This window comes from Notolepis coatsorum, assembly GCF_963971535.1.
Source record: "Notolepis coatsorum genome assembly, chromosome: 15".
Lineage (NCBI taxonomy): Eukaryota > Metazoa > Chordata > Actinopteri > Aulopiformes > Paralepididae > Notolepis > Notolepis coatsorum.
The window spans coordinates 37,509,456-37,525,693 of record NC_140179.1 but is presented as its reverse complement, the minus strand read 5'-3'; the positions used below and the strand labels follow the sequence as shown (position 1 = coordinate 37,525,693).

At 42.8% G+C, this 16,238-nt stretch overlaps 1 protein-coding gene and 1 long non-coding RNA gene across 2 annotated transcripts in view; one reads left to right on the top strand and one right to left on the bottom strand.

Moving 5' to 3' along the window:
* net1 (neuroepithelial cell transforming 1) overlaps positions 1-6,981 on the bottom strand; it is a 72,947-nt gene extending 65,966 nt beyond the window's left edge. The window contains exon 1 of the mRNA XM_084330691.1: positions 6,797-6,981. Within this exon, the coding sequence (XP_084186817.1) occupies positions 6,797-6,966 (170 nt within the window). The 5' untranslated portion in view covers positions 6,967-6,981. The remainder of the gene's footprint in view (positions 1-6,796) is intronic.
* Positions 6,982-9,663: 2,682 nt separating this feature from the next.
* LOC311241700 lies at positions 9,664-12,139 on the top strand. The gene is made up of 3 exons (XR_014620565.1): positions 9,664-9,717; positions 10,527-11,267; positions 11,555-12,139. It is a non-coding gene; the product is annotated as an uncharacterized lncRNA (long non-coding RNA).
* The last annotated feature ends 4,099 nt before the right edge of the window (positions 12,140-16,238 follow it).

Sequence of the window (16,238 nt, the reverse complement as noted above, 5' to 3'; positions counted from 1 at the left end):
CATAACTGGGATCTGTTTGCGCCAGTGTGATCGCCCAACGGTAAGAGGAAGCTGCCGTGAGTTTCAGCGTTTTTGATTATTATTATCCATACAAACTGCTCTGATCTATATATCACCCATACTACATGAATCATTTAACGTTAGTCATTGAATTATAAATGACCCCCCCCCCCCCTCCGGTCACCAGCAGATGACCAGTCATGACGTTTAGGATCATGTACAGTTGAAATTTTTAATATAACGTTGATCGGTATCAAACTGCATTTGATCATCTAATATATGCATTTATGGCTATATCTCCTTTTTGTATTTTATTTTATTATTATTTTTTAAACAAACATATAAACAAACATGACAACACACGATAAGATATACAAGCATTAATTAACAGTGCACATCCAATGAAATCACCAATTAGTTAAATGTCTTATACAGGAATAACAGGATATACCCCTATAATACCTGCTATCTAATACCCTACACACATTATGCTCTAGCTCGTACCCCCCCGGACACCCCATTTGGATAATCCATCCATTATCCCTCGCTCCTAACCAGACACTACCATTATATGCTAGCTTTTATTCTCTCCACCACTTCTAACCACATTGTCATTTTGGATTCATTGAGACCCAAAATTCTTGCTGTAGATATTTCTTGATAAATCACATCGAGATATGTAAGAATCCAGACCTTGAAACCATCGTGATGCTATCAGCTTTTTAGCCACTGTGATACCCGATAAAACCAATCTCTTTAGTAATTTATGGCTATATCTCACGTTCTATGAAATACAGCAGAAAACGATAAAAACATATTTATACTCTGGACGGTATTTTAGTATGAATGTGTGAATGAAAAAGTAAAACGTTCCTACATCCTGAACGATAGATAATTGATGTTGAATGGGCCATAGTAATGTCAATTTAGCAATACAATTTAAAAAGGTATAGCCCTGCAAAGAAGGTTAAAGTTAAAAAAATAAATAAAAAAAAAATCTAAAAAATTTTTTTTACTTCGATTTGTGTGTGTGTGTGTGTACTACCCATCCCAATTAGGACAGCCGAATACCGTCCAATCTTTCGCCGTCGACTAAAGACTCACTTCTTCAACCATTATCTGAAATGATAATAATAAAAAAAAAATATATATAACCGTGACTAACCTTACTGTCATGCACTTGTCCTATAAACTAACCTACACTGTAACACGCAACACTTTGATAAACATTGTTACTCAGCTGATAGAGTTGTACCCTTCTTGCTGTCTTGTCGTACAGAACTTGTAAGTCGCTTTGGATAAAAGCGTCAGCTAAATGACTAAATGTAAATGTGTGTGTGTGCGTGTGTGTGTGTGCGCATGGGGCCATTGGGTGGGGCCGGGGGACAAATACACTGGAGGAAAGTAACCCAGCTCAGCACTGCCCAAATTATATCATCACTATTGCCTGTTTGAAGGATATCATCCTCAAACACATATACACCTACATGCCTTGTAGAATTCCACACATAAGAAAGAAAGATACTGGGATGAATAAACAAAATAGGAAATAAAATGTAGAAATGCATGCAATAAATAAATATGAATCTCCATATATGAAATAGAACATTTAGATAAGGTGCTACTGAGATGTTTTGGTGAGTTCTTTGTTTTTTTGTGGAAGTTGCCCTTCTTAAAAATGTCTGTAGTGGAGTCTACAAGGTCTACATTGCCGGACCATGTAGAATCCGGACCTTGTAGACTGACATAATTCTGTGCATAGTTTAGTCTACACAGGCCATATTTCAAATAATCAAAATCTTACTTCATTCATCTTAAACATTCTTGATTTGGGGCATTGGTAGTGCCCATGAAATCTGAAGTTGTTCAAACGACAACAGCAATCCACCTTGAATTAAATCACACAGCCGAGTGAAACCTTGTTGGCTGCGTCACAGTCACGAAAGTGGCTACTTAATTAATTAATCCAACCCACTTTATTTATAGAGCACATTTTAAAAACAACAACGTTTACGAAAGTGCTGTACAAGTCCCACAACATAAGATAAAAAAATATATATATATATAATAAAAAAAATTAAAAATAAAATCCGAAGCTTCGAATTAAAATCGAAGCTCGGCCCCAAAGCTTCGATTGCCAAAAAAAGCTTCGAAGGTCAGCCCTAGCTGGCAGAGAGGCTACAAGGATGGATATAAGCTCCGGCAGAGAATGGGTTAAGCAATGCTGTTTGTGTTTGTTATTTAAGATGAGGTCGGACTCTGCACTGACAGATTTGTGTTCATTGTGCTGCTTTTATAAATCCTCAAATGACGGCTTACAATATTTCATGAAAGCAAAGTGTTTCGTTTGTCAAATTTAAAAAGGTTTAAACTTTACAACACTGACAAAGTTGAACAAAGTGCTGTACAAGTCCCATAACATAAAAAAAAAACAAAAAAAAAAGTATAAATTATATATATTTTTTTTTTATCTCGAAGCTTCGAATTAAAATCGAATCTCGGCCCCAAAGCTTCAAATTCCCAAAAAATATTCGAAGGTCAGCCCTACTGATCACATTTACTGTAACCATGCAAGGGGGCTGTGACTTGTCGTCTATGATTCAAAGAAACATGTTCCAACTTCCAAGCTAGTACACAGTCCATTTCATCATCTGTGCCTCGTGACGACTGCCTTTTGAACCCAGCCCACATTCACTGGAAAAGGGAGATGGTTTGCTTGACCTTCTGTGACTGCCGAGTCGAACGTCATCGCAGATTACGGATGACAATTGAGCGATCGCTCCCCGGAGAACACATGCACACCCACACACACCCATGCATGTGGCGTGAGAGCCCGAGGGTGTGTGTGTGTGTGTGTCAGTTTGACATGTGATGAATACCATCAGCGAGGTAAATGTTAATGTGGGATGATGTTCTGCACGGAGGTATGCTATGAGAACCAGGTTGTGTGTGTGTGTGTGTGAAACAGGAAGGATTCCTGTGACACATTAGGCACTGCTAAAATTATGTGCGCTCTGTTCTGTTCGACTGAGAACCTGTGTGTACCGAGTCTAAGGTATGCTTGCTGGATGCTGTCCAATGAACACGAGAGGGAGGATCTGGATGATGTTAGGACTTTCTGAATCTTAATAATAAACACTGTTAGGACTGTCTGACTCTTAACACAATGATCGCCAGATGGCGCTGTGGGCATATGGCCGTTTGTGCCAGCGCTTTGTTCAATGGGATAATGCTGGTGTTTGCAACTGCTAAAACTATATTAAATATTATAGCTATGGATCTAATAACATTGTCGATTGTCAGTCAGTAGTTTCTTCCGGTCAACATGCAAAAAACAGAAAAATTTAATTCGTACATTTCCGTTTTATACCGTGATGAATATGAGAAAAGAAACCACATCGCTTCAAACGGGGTGCAATAGCGGCCGCTAGGCGGACTATAACGAGTTAACTGGTTTTTGGCGCAGAAACGGTTAATACTAAACACTGTTAGGACTGTCTGACTGTTAATAATAAACACTGTTTTTGAGATCAATATTTCATATTTTCGTCATGGTATTCATATTTCACCCACGGAGTCTTGGGTGATGCTGTCTGTGTCATCACAACTCTGCAACGCTTCAATACCGCCACCTCGTGGCCGATCGACGAGTTGCCAAACCGGAAGTGCCAGGAAGTGCTCGGTCCGTCCCCTATTTTCGTCCGGCCACTCGCTTATCGTCCCAGGGCTCAATACAGACAGTCGATATGAATCTTTGCCATAACTCAATAATCAACATGATTTGGACGTGTATTAGTAATATACAAACCGGAAATGGATCGCATCGATCAACATCCCATAATAGCGATATTTTTGCTCCACTCTCATCGCCCAACGCTACGAGGAGACTGGGGTGAGTTTCAGCGTTTTTCTTTACCATTTTTGATACAAACTGCTCTGATCAATATATCACCCATACTACATGAATCATTTAACGTCGGTCATTGAATTATAAACGACCCCCTCCTCCGTTCACCCGCAGATGACCAGTCATGACGTTTAGGACCATGTACAGTTGAAATTTTTTATATACCGTTGATCGGTATCAAACTGCATTTGATCATCTAATATATGCATTTATGCCTATATCTCACGTTCTATGAAATACTGCAGAAAACGATAAAAACATATTTATACTCTAGACGATATTTTAGTATGAATGTATGAATGAAAAAGTAAAACGTTCCTACATCCTGAACGATAGATAATTGATGTTGAATGGGCCATAGTAATGTCAATTTAGCAATACAATTTAAAAAGTTATAGCCCTGCAAAGAAGGTGAACATCTCCATAGACTTATAGCGCTGTCAGAGAGGGTACAATGCCTGGCAGAGAATGGGTTAATAATAAACACTGTTAGGACTATCTGACTCTTAATACTAAATACTGGCTTGTAGAGGAGATAGGCCAGCAGAGGAGGAAATTAAACCCTTCCATCCAGATTAGGTATGCAACGGTATGAAAAATGTGGCTGATACTGATAATAACCAATATTAACATTTCTGTTATGGCCGATAACCGATGAGATCTGTATCAGCTGTATATGTTTGCCGATATATCTGCCCCGTTTTGCTCATCAGACATTATGAGAAAAATCACTATCATCGGCAGAAAGAAAAACACATTGGTTTATCCTGTATATTTCAGAACTTGACTAGTATCCGAGTACAGTATGTCAGAAGAGCCATCAAGTGCATTTATAACACAATATATACTTAACGCTAGCGAGTACCAGTCTGACAAATGTTTTACAACTCGAGGGAGAACCGTTAGGAGTGGGGGTTGATGGGGGTAAGGTTAGGAGTGGGGGTTGGGGGTAAGGTCAGGAGAGTGGGGGCTGGGGACACCCATACAATAGGGAGGTGTAGTGGTGGTTACGTCATTGCCGTTTTTCGTGTTCCACCCTCTGTCCAACCCAATGCATTTCCCCATTGCCCATTTCTAAATCGTCTCGTTTAAAACAAATAAAGCATTGCCATTAATATTGGCATGGTGTACCTTTCTGTGCTTATTCATCCACAATCTATAGCTGCCTCAACATGAAAATATTCGGAATTAATCATTTAAAAAAATCGTCGAATTTTATTTCAACCAAAAATGCTTAAACAATAATGTTAGTGATAGAAGGGAACTCATTTTGTGCAAAAGTGGAAAGTTTTAGCCGATAATCCATTTTCCCAATGATAAATCCCTATACGGGTGGAACAACCAGTGACGTCAGACTACACCTCCCTATACTTCTTCGAACCCTGTAAGCTAACTTACTGGTAGTTTAGCTTGTTGAAGGCTTGCTACCATTACAATTTCCGTTATTCATATTTTCTCACTAAAAGACCGGAATCAATCTAATTATACAGACAGTAAACAATAAACATATGTTATTAAGAGTATCCTGTAGCCAATTAAATATATTGAGCTTTGAAAGCTAACAATTTAAGCCTTAGAATGGCAGAACTGACTGGGCTGCCTGCAGACATTTCTGTTTATCGCTGCAGATTACCTCTAAATGTCAAATCAATCAATCTACTACACACACCCAGAGGTGATCTTTGAGTAAACGGTTTATCGTGGATCAATTTAACAAGCGCAGTGTTGATCAGAGACAGAAGCACATGGGAAACTAGTCTTCAATGCCAACTTATTTTTTGTGTCTGTCTAAATCTATCTTTCAAACCTTTTGTGATAGTTTTTCCTCACTGTAGAGGTCAAACACAAGGTCCCTTTTTTTTATTCAGCGCAGGGGAGCAGTGGGCAGGGGTTTTGGCACCGAAGGCGGAAAGCTCGTCAAAAAGAGTCCTCTCTTCCAACATAAACTCGCTCAGTGGTTTATAACCCCCCCCCCCCCAAAAATTGTGTTGTTGTAGAATGTTAACTGCCAAGAGCTTCAAGAGATAAATCTCACTGGCATGGGGAGCTCAGTCAGAGATGGCATTTAGGCACCTGGTATCCTGTCCCAATAACACGCCAAAAGACACACAAAAAAGGTCAAACAGGGACTGATTCTCATTTGTGCTGCCTGTCAACTGTAGCAGCAAGCATTACATTCTCTACCCAATCAAGGGGTAGGCCAAGATATTATCTCTTGGATATGGGGTTGGAAAAACATCCTGAATTTAGAAAACAGTCTAGTAGGCTTGAGAGAAATATAACCAGACCAGAGGAATGAAGCCACCACACAACCTAATTTTTGCATTTAAAAAGGTTTGCATTTCCTACTTTAGTTTGTATATGTTGGCCTTTATTATTTTTTTTTTTCTTCTATTTTACATATGAAGCACAATCTCAGGGGGCTCATACATAACCAAGCATTTCACTGTAATGTACGTATCATAATCCTATGTGACAAATAAAATAAAACGTAACAAAGTCAACATTACCAACAGCAGTGTCGTCAACAGTGGGTATTTGGCGCCACCTTGTGGCTTCTTTGTGCAACAACCGGCGACTCTGGTCTAATACATATACTTGAGCATAATATTAGTTAGTATGGACTATGAAGTTGCATATAACGTTATTTTAGTCTTCAAAGAGCTCGCATTGGGTGAATAGTTCTCTATTTAATTTAACTATAGCCTACATATACACACCAGCTCCCTCAACTTCTAGCGTTCAGACCACACGTTCTGAGCTTTTCTGCAACAATCCCACGACTAATTCTGAATCATGAATAATTCCGGTAGTTGCTTTCCTGATATTATCCGCAAGCCAAACGTCTTTACTACTATGAACGGTTGCTTGTTAGTTTGTGTCTCTTACCGTCTCCGGCTGTTGTTGTTATTGTTGTTGCTCTCGGTCTCGGGGGACCTCGGCCCGTCGTCAATGGAAAACTTCCTCTTCAGTTTCCTAAAGCTCGCTTGTTTTTTTAGTTTCTCATACCCGGCCCCCGCGGTTTTAACGGGGGTCTGAGTTCCACCCGGTTCCTCCATCTGAAATATATAAGACCAAGTGGGTTTTATTTATACTATATCTAAAAAAAATCACCTGACGGTAACCTAAACTAACTGTTTAATTAACTAAAGCTAACTGTTAGTACAATAGCAGAGGGATGTATTTTGAATATGGCGGAAGTCCAAGTGTTGTCCAATGAGAATAGGCCTGGAGGTCACGCTGGGCGGGACCAGAGCAGCGCTCTAAGGGCGGGGCTTAGTTATAACAAAGCGAGTAGCCTCCAGCTGCAGCCCTGGAGATTGTTCCAGATTGAGCAACTTCCGCCCGGTCCCACGACATTTCTCCCGGGACAGGACAATGTGCGCTGATTGGCGGAAAGTACGGAAGTATCTCGAAGTACGTCTGACGTATCTCGAATTACGTCTGACGTTTCTCTACGTTAGCGAACGTTAATTGAACATTGTATTCATAAGATAAGATAAATTCAGCAGCATGGGGAGGGGGGAGGGGAGGTACAGGTAGTAGAAGACATAGAGGTACAGGTCACATAATTATAGTACAGTGGAGAAGTAAAAATAGAATAAAAAGGCAGTGTAAACAATATACAATATTATTAACTCTAATAATAACACGCCTCGCGGGCTCATTATAATACGAGAGCCGTGGGTCTGCATTGTATAGAGCGGATCCCCCGGCCGTATTCAAGCGCTGGAGCGCTTTGCGATGGATCAAAATTAGATAGGAATCAAATATATTGTCATCATACAGCACCTATAGCTATATAATGGAATAGACTGTATTAATATAGTAGTAATAATAGTAGTTGGCTAGTTGCGCGCTTCTGGCCACCTCCCGCAGTGCGCGCATACACACATACTGTATACAGTACGTGCAAAATTAGTTGTCAAGAGCCAATCACACAGGTTGCCTCATCTCATCTGGCTCTGCAAATAGATCTAGAGTCTGAATATCATATATAGCCTGCTGATGATCTCTCTCGAGTCAAATCCATTCTGAGAACGGAATGCAGTGCCCGCGACGCGGGTCTTGATTGATTGATTGATTGATTGAAAATTGTATTAACAGATTGCAGAATGGGTACAATAATAATAAATAATAATAATTCATTTAATTTATATAGCGCTTCTCAATAACCCGAAGTCGCTGACAGTAGTCGGGAGCAGGGGTACAAACAACAAAACAACAAAGAAACAAAAACAAAAGGAACATGAGACCATGGGGGGAACGGGGGAGACAGCCTGATGGCACAAAAAAAAGACTGGAGACATATCAATCAGGTTGGAGGGGAGGGGGGGGTTTAGGGGTGGGGGGGGTTGAAGGCAAGGGAGAACAGGTGGGTTTTGAGGCAAGCTTTGAAGGTGGAGAGTGTAGGGGAGTCTCTGATGGACTGGGGGAGGGAGTTCCAGAGTCGGGGTGCAGTGCGAGAGAAGGCCCGATCTCCGAAGTTTTTAAGCTTGGATGTCGGGACAGTGAGGGAGGCAGTGGAGGAGGACCGGAGGGAACGGGTGGGGCGGTAGGGGAGAAGGAGATCAGTCAGGTAGGGGGGGGCCAGGCTGTGGAGGGCTTTGAAGGTGAGGAGTAGTGTTTTAAAGTTAATGCAGTGTTTGATCGGGAGCCAGTGGAGGGAGTGGAGGACAGGAGTGATGTGTTCGCGGGACCGGGTGTTAGTGAGGAGGCGGGCGGCTGAATTTTGGACCATTTGCAGTTTATGGAGGGAGCGGGAGGTGATACCAGTGAGGAGGGAGTTGCAGTAGTCCAGGCGGGAGGAGATGAAGGCGTGAATGAGGGATTCAGCAGCGGGGGGGGAGAGGCAGTGACGGATTTTTGCGATGTTGCGGAGGTATAAGTAGGATGTTTTCACGATGGAGCGGACGTGGGGGTCAAATGAGAGGGTGGGGTCAAGGAGGACACCAAGGTTGCGGACTAGGGGAGAGGGGGTGATGGTGGAGTCGTTGATGGTGAGTGTGATGGGTCCGGATCTGGTGAGGGTGGTTTTGGTGCCAATGATGAGAAGTTCAGTCTTGTCACTGTTCAGTTTGAGGAAGTTGTGGGTCATCCAAGTTTGGAGTTCGGTGATGCATGATTCAGTACAATACAGTACAGCTCAATACACACAATTGTTAAGGGTATGCAGACCAGAGAAAGACTTTCGTCTTGTTTACATCAGGGTCCCCCAAGTCTGCGGTGGTCGAGATGTAGTAACGTTACGTTAGTCGACTCCAGCAGCGCCTCAAACATGTTCTTTATCTCGTTTCCATGTTGTATATTAATTATCTCTCCAAGTAGTTGCTAAATGGTTTGTTAGTTTGTTACTGCGTTCTTTTTATGTTGTTTTGTTTACAATAGAGAGGGTCTATTTCTTTCCGTAGCCGCATCTGGTTTTCGCACTTCTGATTGGCCAGTGGCCAGACTCGCCTCGTATCATTCTACGCGGGTGGGGATGAGGATAATAATAATCACTACCGCTCGCTATCAATCTACGCCGTATATAACGCAAATAACGCAGTGACGAACCATTCAGTAACGTAAGTAGCGTTACTGAATTTCAAAAGTAATGCGTTAGAGTACTAGTTGCGGCAAAAAGTAACTTCGTTTCTGTAACGCGTGCGTTAGTCCCAACCAGAGCCCTTTAATTAAGAGTTCCGCCACTCTGACCCACTTTCGTTGTTATCGTGGAATGCGGAAGTAAAGCGCCTCAGGGCGGGTCCGTAGTTCAAGCTCTCAGCTCATCGCCATTCATTTCATTGTTGCCGAGGCGGCACTCGCTCGTAAGTTTACTTTACTTTACTTACTTACTGCATTTTTTTTTTACATTTTAACGCATTAGCAGACCACTCATGGATGTAGTCAATAGTGGTATTTTATGTAGCAATCTTTAGTTTATGTTTATCATAAGTTAATAGCTTGTTAGATTCTAAATGCAGTTAGATAACGTTACCATGTATATGTAACGTTAAATGTATATCTTTTTCTGGACACTTTTTGTATCACAAACAGTACTGTATTTGCAAATCTGGTATGTCATAAATGTATAGATGTAGCAGTACTGTATATCTGTATGTCTTGTGTGTCATATATTTCCTGATGAATTGAAAATGGGGGACCCTGATGTAAACAAGACGAAAGTCTTTCTCTAGTCTGCATCCCCTTAACAATTGTATGTATTGTACTGTACCCATTCTGCAATCTGCAAACCAAGAATCAAGAGGTTTATTTGTCACATCATTCCAGGTTCAACTAGAAGGACTCTCATTTGACTGGTTCCATCTTTATATGCTGCAGTCTCCTTTGCAGGGTTCTGATGTCGGGGAGAGGAATCTCCATCTCCTGAAGCAGCCTGTAGCCTGTTGAGCCTGTGGCAAAACGGATTTTTATGGCCTTTTTTAATGATGTCATTTCCCCATCTCATGCCCCTCTTGCTCTTCATACCAATCGCTTTAATCTGATCTTTTGAAAAAATTCCAGCTAATTTCTTTTCCATGACAATTTTTTTCCCCCGTAGGACCACATTCATTATTTTTTGTCTTTTTAGGGCTGCCTCTAACTGATGTATTTTTCTTTCTAACTCAACCCTCAGGTCTTTCTCACTGGCTCCTGGTTCACTTGGACGCTGCACACTGGTTTCTGGCTCATTGGCTCCTGGTATGGCCCTCTCATCAATCTCCTCACAGTCTTCACCTTCGTTGCCCTCTCTTCCCTCATGTTCCCTTCCTGCCTCAATATCTGAAATGATGACATGGCATTGTCAGTGAGGGTGTACTGTGTAGGCTAGTCATTGAAATTAGAAATATTATATAAATTATAACTTCACGTTTATTCATACCAAAGTTAATTTGAGCACAATATGTGTGGTCACTGGCCACTGTATGAATATGTGCTGGAGGTTCTGGAGTTCTCACAGTGGGACCCTTCCTCCTCTTGGGTCTCGGGCGATGCACAAATAGTGTCGGAACAGCATCAGCCTTCAATTTCAGATGGCCTTTTCTGTTTGCTGTGAACTGTTCTCCCTCAAAATGTGCCTGCAGAATAATTCCAGACTTTACCCCATAATTGCTAATCACAATTTCATTGTAGTCATGTACATATTACAGTAAAATAAATTGAACCTTAATCCACAAGTGAAATGTCCAAATGTGGAGTAGAAATGTAACTTACCGCACACAGTTTTCTACTATTGTAATTTCGTGTGATGGTCAGGTTGCTTCTGCTGACTTTGGCCAACCATTTTCTTCTCCGGTCTGTGTCCTTTGGGAACCCATACATACGGATCCCTTTCTCTGACCGATTGGTGCACCCGAATGCTGAACAGCCGACCATGGTAAGACGTTGATCTATAAAAGTTAGATGTTATGATTAAGCAAGCAAAATATGTATACTAAAATATCAAGTTTCCCACAGCAGAAACTGGTGGGTGAACTCTAAACCCTCTAAAATATTGAAATCAAATAGAGTTTTATTGTCACATACACAATCATACACCTCTTGAAGCAGGATGCTTGCATGCTGTGGAATGGAAATGTTAGAGATGAGAAGATACAAGATGTGTGTTGTTGTAGAGTGCATGAGCAACTCCATAACTCTCTATCTCCCTGTTTTGTTTTCTAGGATAAATTACCACTATAATGACGTGCATGTGTCCAGTCTGTGGTGAGCAGCAGTCGTGACAGAAAGGCCCTAGCACTACAAACAACAGGAGTGGAAGACTGGACCTCTACATGGACATTGGACATATTATAGGCCTTTATTACATGGCGTTTTCACATTCGCCGAAATGCTTGCTTGTGATTGGTCAATAGCCCCCCGACAGCGGTCATTATTTTTTCAATAATGACCGCTGTTTTTTTCAATAATGACCGCAGTGCGCAGCTGTTCGCAATCAAGCCCACTGACACACACTGTTTCAGTGCAATTAGACACTCGGTGTTCTGCTGCCGGCGATGACAGGGGGCAGAGCGACGAGCGGAGACAGAACGCAGCCAGAACCAGTATTGCGAGTCGATGTAAAATGAATTAGGTATATTGTTAGTAAGTTAGCCATGTAATAAGCGGGATAATGTATAGCCTACTCGGTCATTGTCGCAAAATAATTGACCTTCACTACGTTTAAAACACCTCTGCGCGGCGCCTCTGTATTTTAAATTCTGTGTCGGTCAATTATTTTGCGACAATGACCTCGTAGCCATACATTATCCCTTACATAATAATAAAAAATGTGTGGAATGCAATTGGTTGCTTTGTATATTTTGTACTGTTGACCAAACTTCTTTCTTGGCTTAATTGAGTAGTATCAATGGTTACAGTATGAAATGTAAATGCTAAGAAATGCAGAGTAAACAGCTTGATATGATATTCACTGCATTTTCACATGTGCATGTATGAATGTCTTATACTATACTTATACTATAGATAGCATTAGGATGTGTAGAAGCACAAGTCTCTCTGCCACTCACCTGAAATGCTATTATATATATTGAATATAAATAGCCCACATATAATGTGGGCTGATTAATACAATGATGCTTGATTGTGTAACAACTGGTGATATGGCTCATGTAAAATAAGTCAGCTAGCACAGCTAGCATTTAACGTTCGAAATTGCCGTCATCGCCTAGTGATATAATGTAAATATTAAAGTAGCAGATATGTAAATGATATATCGCAACAGTGATCAATGCACATTGTATTAATAAGTACCAAAAATTGCTGTAACAGTAGTAGCAGAGCCGTATAATTAGTTCTGCCGTTCTGTCCCGCTGATATCAAGTTGACAGGAAGGTCAAATTGGAACTACAGGTAGCTACGTGAACCACGTGATATCCTGTCGGCGAGATCAAAGCGTGTCGCAACTCTTAATTAAAGGGCTCTGGTCCCGACTCCCAACACTATACGTTATAGTCCGTGCCGTTTATTCCTGTATATTAACTATTCTAGATGAAGGTATGTATCCTGGCTGATAAGGCCAATAGTTGACATTAGTCCCAAAAATAGCATATTCTCTTAGAGTAGACGACAGAGTACAGCAACTTGCAATGGGCCTGGTCTACAAGATACACTACACCACTAAGATACCCATGTACATGTTGAAATACTTCCCAAAGGTCAGTGAAGTCCACGACCACAACACCAGAGGGAGTTTGTTAACAGATTTGGCTATGGGGCGACAATAATGTATACAAGAGGCATGGTATTCCATCTTTGGCCTTGCTCTGCTGGCAGCGGTTTATTTATCATGTTGTCTCATAATACAGCAGCACATATGATCTCCTCTCCGGGAGGGGCAGAAGTGAGAAGAAGGAACAGTAGGAGGGAACCAAGGTTTATATAGTCCCAACCTGGTGTAGACAGTAGACGCTCCGCCTACAGCGCTCTCCAGTGGACACATATACATGCAGTCATGAGGGCAGTAGAGAGCAATTACAGTCAGTTACAACCATACATACACCCTCTATATTCAACACTCCCACTTATGGTTGCTTAACATTCTGTATGGACTCTTCAAAACAATTTACAAAGGAAATAACACAGTCTTAGAACATCAAAAAGAGTATGGCATTCAATATTTACACACCAAACATAACCTCTGCAAATCTTTTCAATTTCAGTTTGGAAGCAGGTTTCGTCATAGCGTCTGCTACCATGTCATCTGTTGGACAATAAATCAGTGTCATTCTTTCTTCTCTGATGACAGATCTGATGAAATGGTACTTTATGTCCATATGCTTACACCTCTGTCGGCACACAGGGTTTCTCGCAATGGCAATAGTACCTTGGTTGTCCTCATAAACAACAGTTTTCTTATATACATAGTTATCCATCCCTCCGAGCAGTTGTTCTAGGTAAATACACTCCTGTATCATCATGGCCAGAGCCATGTACTCGGCTTCACAAGTTGACAGTGCTACTGTGGGCTGCTTCTTTGTTTTCCATGAAACCAGTGAGCTGTTTGTGTTTAAACTAACACAGTATCCAGTTGTGCTCCTTCTATCTGTGGTGTCAGCAGCCCAATCTGCATCACTGTAGGCTTTAAGCCCTAGGCCTTCGCTGCTCTTTCTGAAACAAAGTAGTTTATCTACTGTACCTTTCAGATAACGAAAAACATGTTTTACTGTGATCCAGTGTTCCTCTGTGGGATCAGCGAAATGCTGTGACAACTTACTCACTACTAAACACAGGTCAGGGTGGGTACATGTTGTTAAGTAGATGAGGCTACCCACGGCTTCCCTGTATATTTTTACATCTGTCCGTTTCTGAGCATCCTCTTGGTAATCAAGTTTCTGATCACATGGTGTTTCCCTTGTTCTACATTCCTGCATGTCAAAACGTTTCAGGATCTTTTCCACATATCTCTTCTAGGATACTGTTACACAATTTACAGACTGCTCAAAGTCCATACCTAGGAAATGCTTTAACCTGCCAAGGTCTTTCATTTTGAATCTGGTGGAGAGCATACCTTTCACCTGATCTAGGTTCCTGGTGTTGTCTGCTGCGATGATCAAATCATCCACCCAAATGGCGATTATCACTTTCCCTGACTCTTTTGACTCCCTTGAGTAAACACAGGGGTCTACTGGATTCTGTAGGAAGTGACCCTTGATGAGGCATGTGTGGAGCATCTCGTTCCAATTTCGCCCAGACTGTTTCAGGCCGTAAATGGATTTTTCTAGCCTGCACACTAGCTTTTCCCCTTTCTTTTCATAACCTTCAGGTTGTTCCATATATATCTCCCTATCTATGGGTGCGTGCAGATAGGCTGTCTTCACATCCATCTGATGTAGAATCAGATTGTCCTCAGCTGCTTTCTGAACCACTACCCTTACACTGGTCAGGTTGGCGGTGGGGGGAAATGTTTCACCATAGTCTATCCCCTCCCTCTGGCTGAAACCTTTAGCTACAAATCTCGCTTTGTACTTTTCGTGGCCTTCGATCCCTTCCTTGATTGAGTACACCCATTTTCCTCCCACTGTCTGTCTGCCCTCTGGCAATTGTGTGAGAGTAAAAGTGTGGTTGTCCTCTAAGGACCTCATCTCCTCGTCCATCGCTCTCTCCCACTTACTCGACTCTGGGGACACTATGGCTTCCTTAAAGGACTGAGGCACGCCACACACCACTCTGTAGCAGTAGTCAATATCGGCGAGTGTACTGTCATCAGTGGCGGACTGGCCATCGGGACGTTCGGGACGAATCCCGATGGGCCGGAACCAAAGTGGGCTGGTCCAAAAAAAAAAAAAAAAAAAAAAAAAAAAAATTTTATACTTTTTTTTTTTTTTTTTTGTGGGCCAGTGTGTGGGCCAGTGTGTGGGCCACTAATGTGGGCCGGTGTGTGGGCCAGTGTGTGGGCCAGTGTGTGGGCCAGTGTGTGAGTCGGTGTGTGGGCCACTAATGTGGGCCAGTGTGTGGGCCGGTGTGTGGGCCAGTATGTGAGTCGGTGTGTGGGCCACTAATGTGGGCCAGTGTGTGGGCCAGTGTGTGGGCCAGTGTGTGGGCCAGTGTGTGAGTCGGTGTGTGGGCCACTAATGTGGGCCAGTGTGTGGGCCGGTGTGTGGGCCAGTATGTGGGCCAGTGTGTGAGTCGGTGTGTGGGCCACTAATGTGGGCCAGTGTGTGTGCCGGTGTGTGGGCCAGTATGTGGGCCAGTCTGTGGGCCGGTGTGTGGGCCAGTGTGTGAGTCGGTGTGTGGGCCACTAATGTGGGCCAGTGTGTGTGCCGGTGTGTGGGCCAGTATGTGGGTCGGTGTGTGGGCCGGTGTGTGGGCCAGTATGTGGGCCAGTCTGTGGGCCGGTGTGTGGGCCGGTGTGTGAGTCGGTGTGTGGGCCAGTGTGTGAGTCGGTGTGTGGGCCGGTGTGTGGGCCGGTGTGTGGGCCGGTGTGTGGGCCGGTGTGTGGGCCACTAATGTGGGCCAGTGTGTGGGCCGGTGTGTGGGCCGGTGTGTGAGTCGGTGTATGGGCCACTAATGTGGGCCAGTGTGTGTACCGGTGTGTGGGCCAGTGTGTGGGCCAGTGTGTGGGCCGGTGTGTGGGCCGGTGTAGTGTGTGGGCCGGTGTAGTGTGTGGGCCAGTGTGTGGGCCGTATGTGGGCCGGTGTGTGGGCCGTATGTGGGCCGGTGTGTGGGCCATTATGTGGGCCGGTGTGTGGGCCAGTGTGTGGGCCGGCAATAAATCAATAAACAAGTTGCATAAACTAAATCAGATTAAAAATGATCACAGTTCTGGTTTGCTTAAGATGCAGTTTAAGATGGGTCTTGAACATGGAGTATGTAGGGCACTCTCTAATCACAACTGGTAGGCTATTCC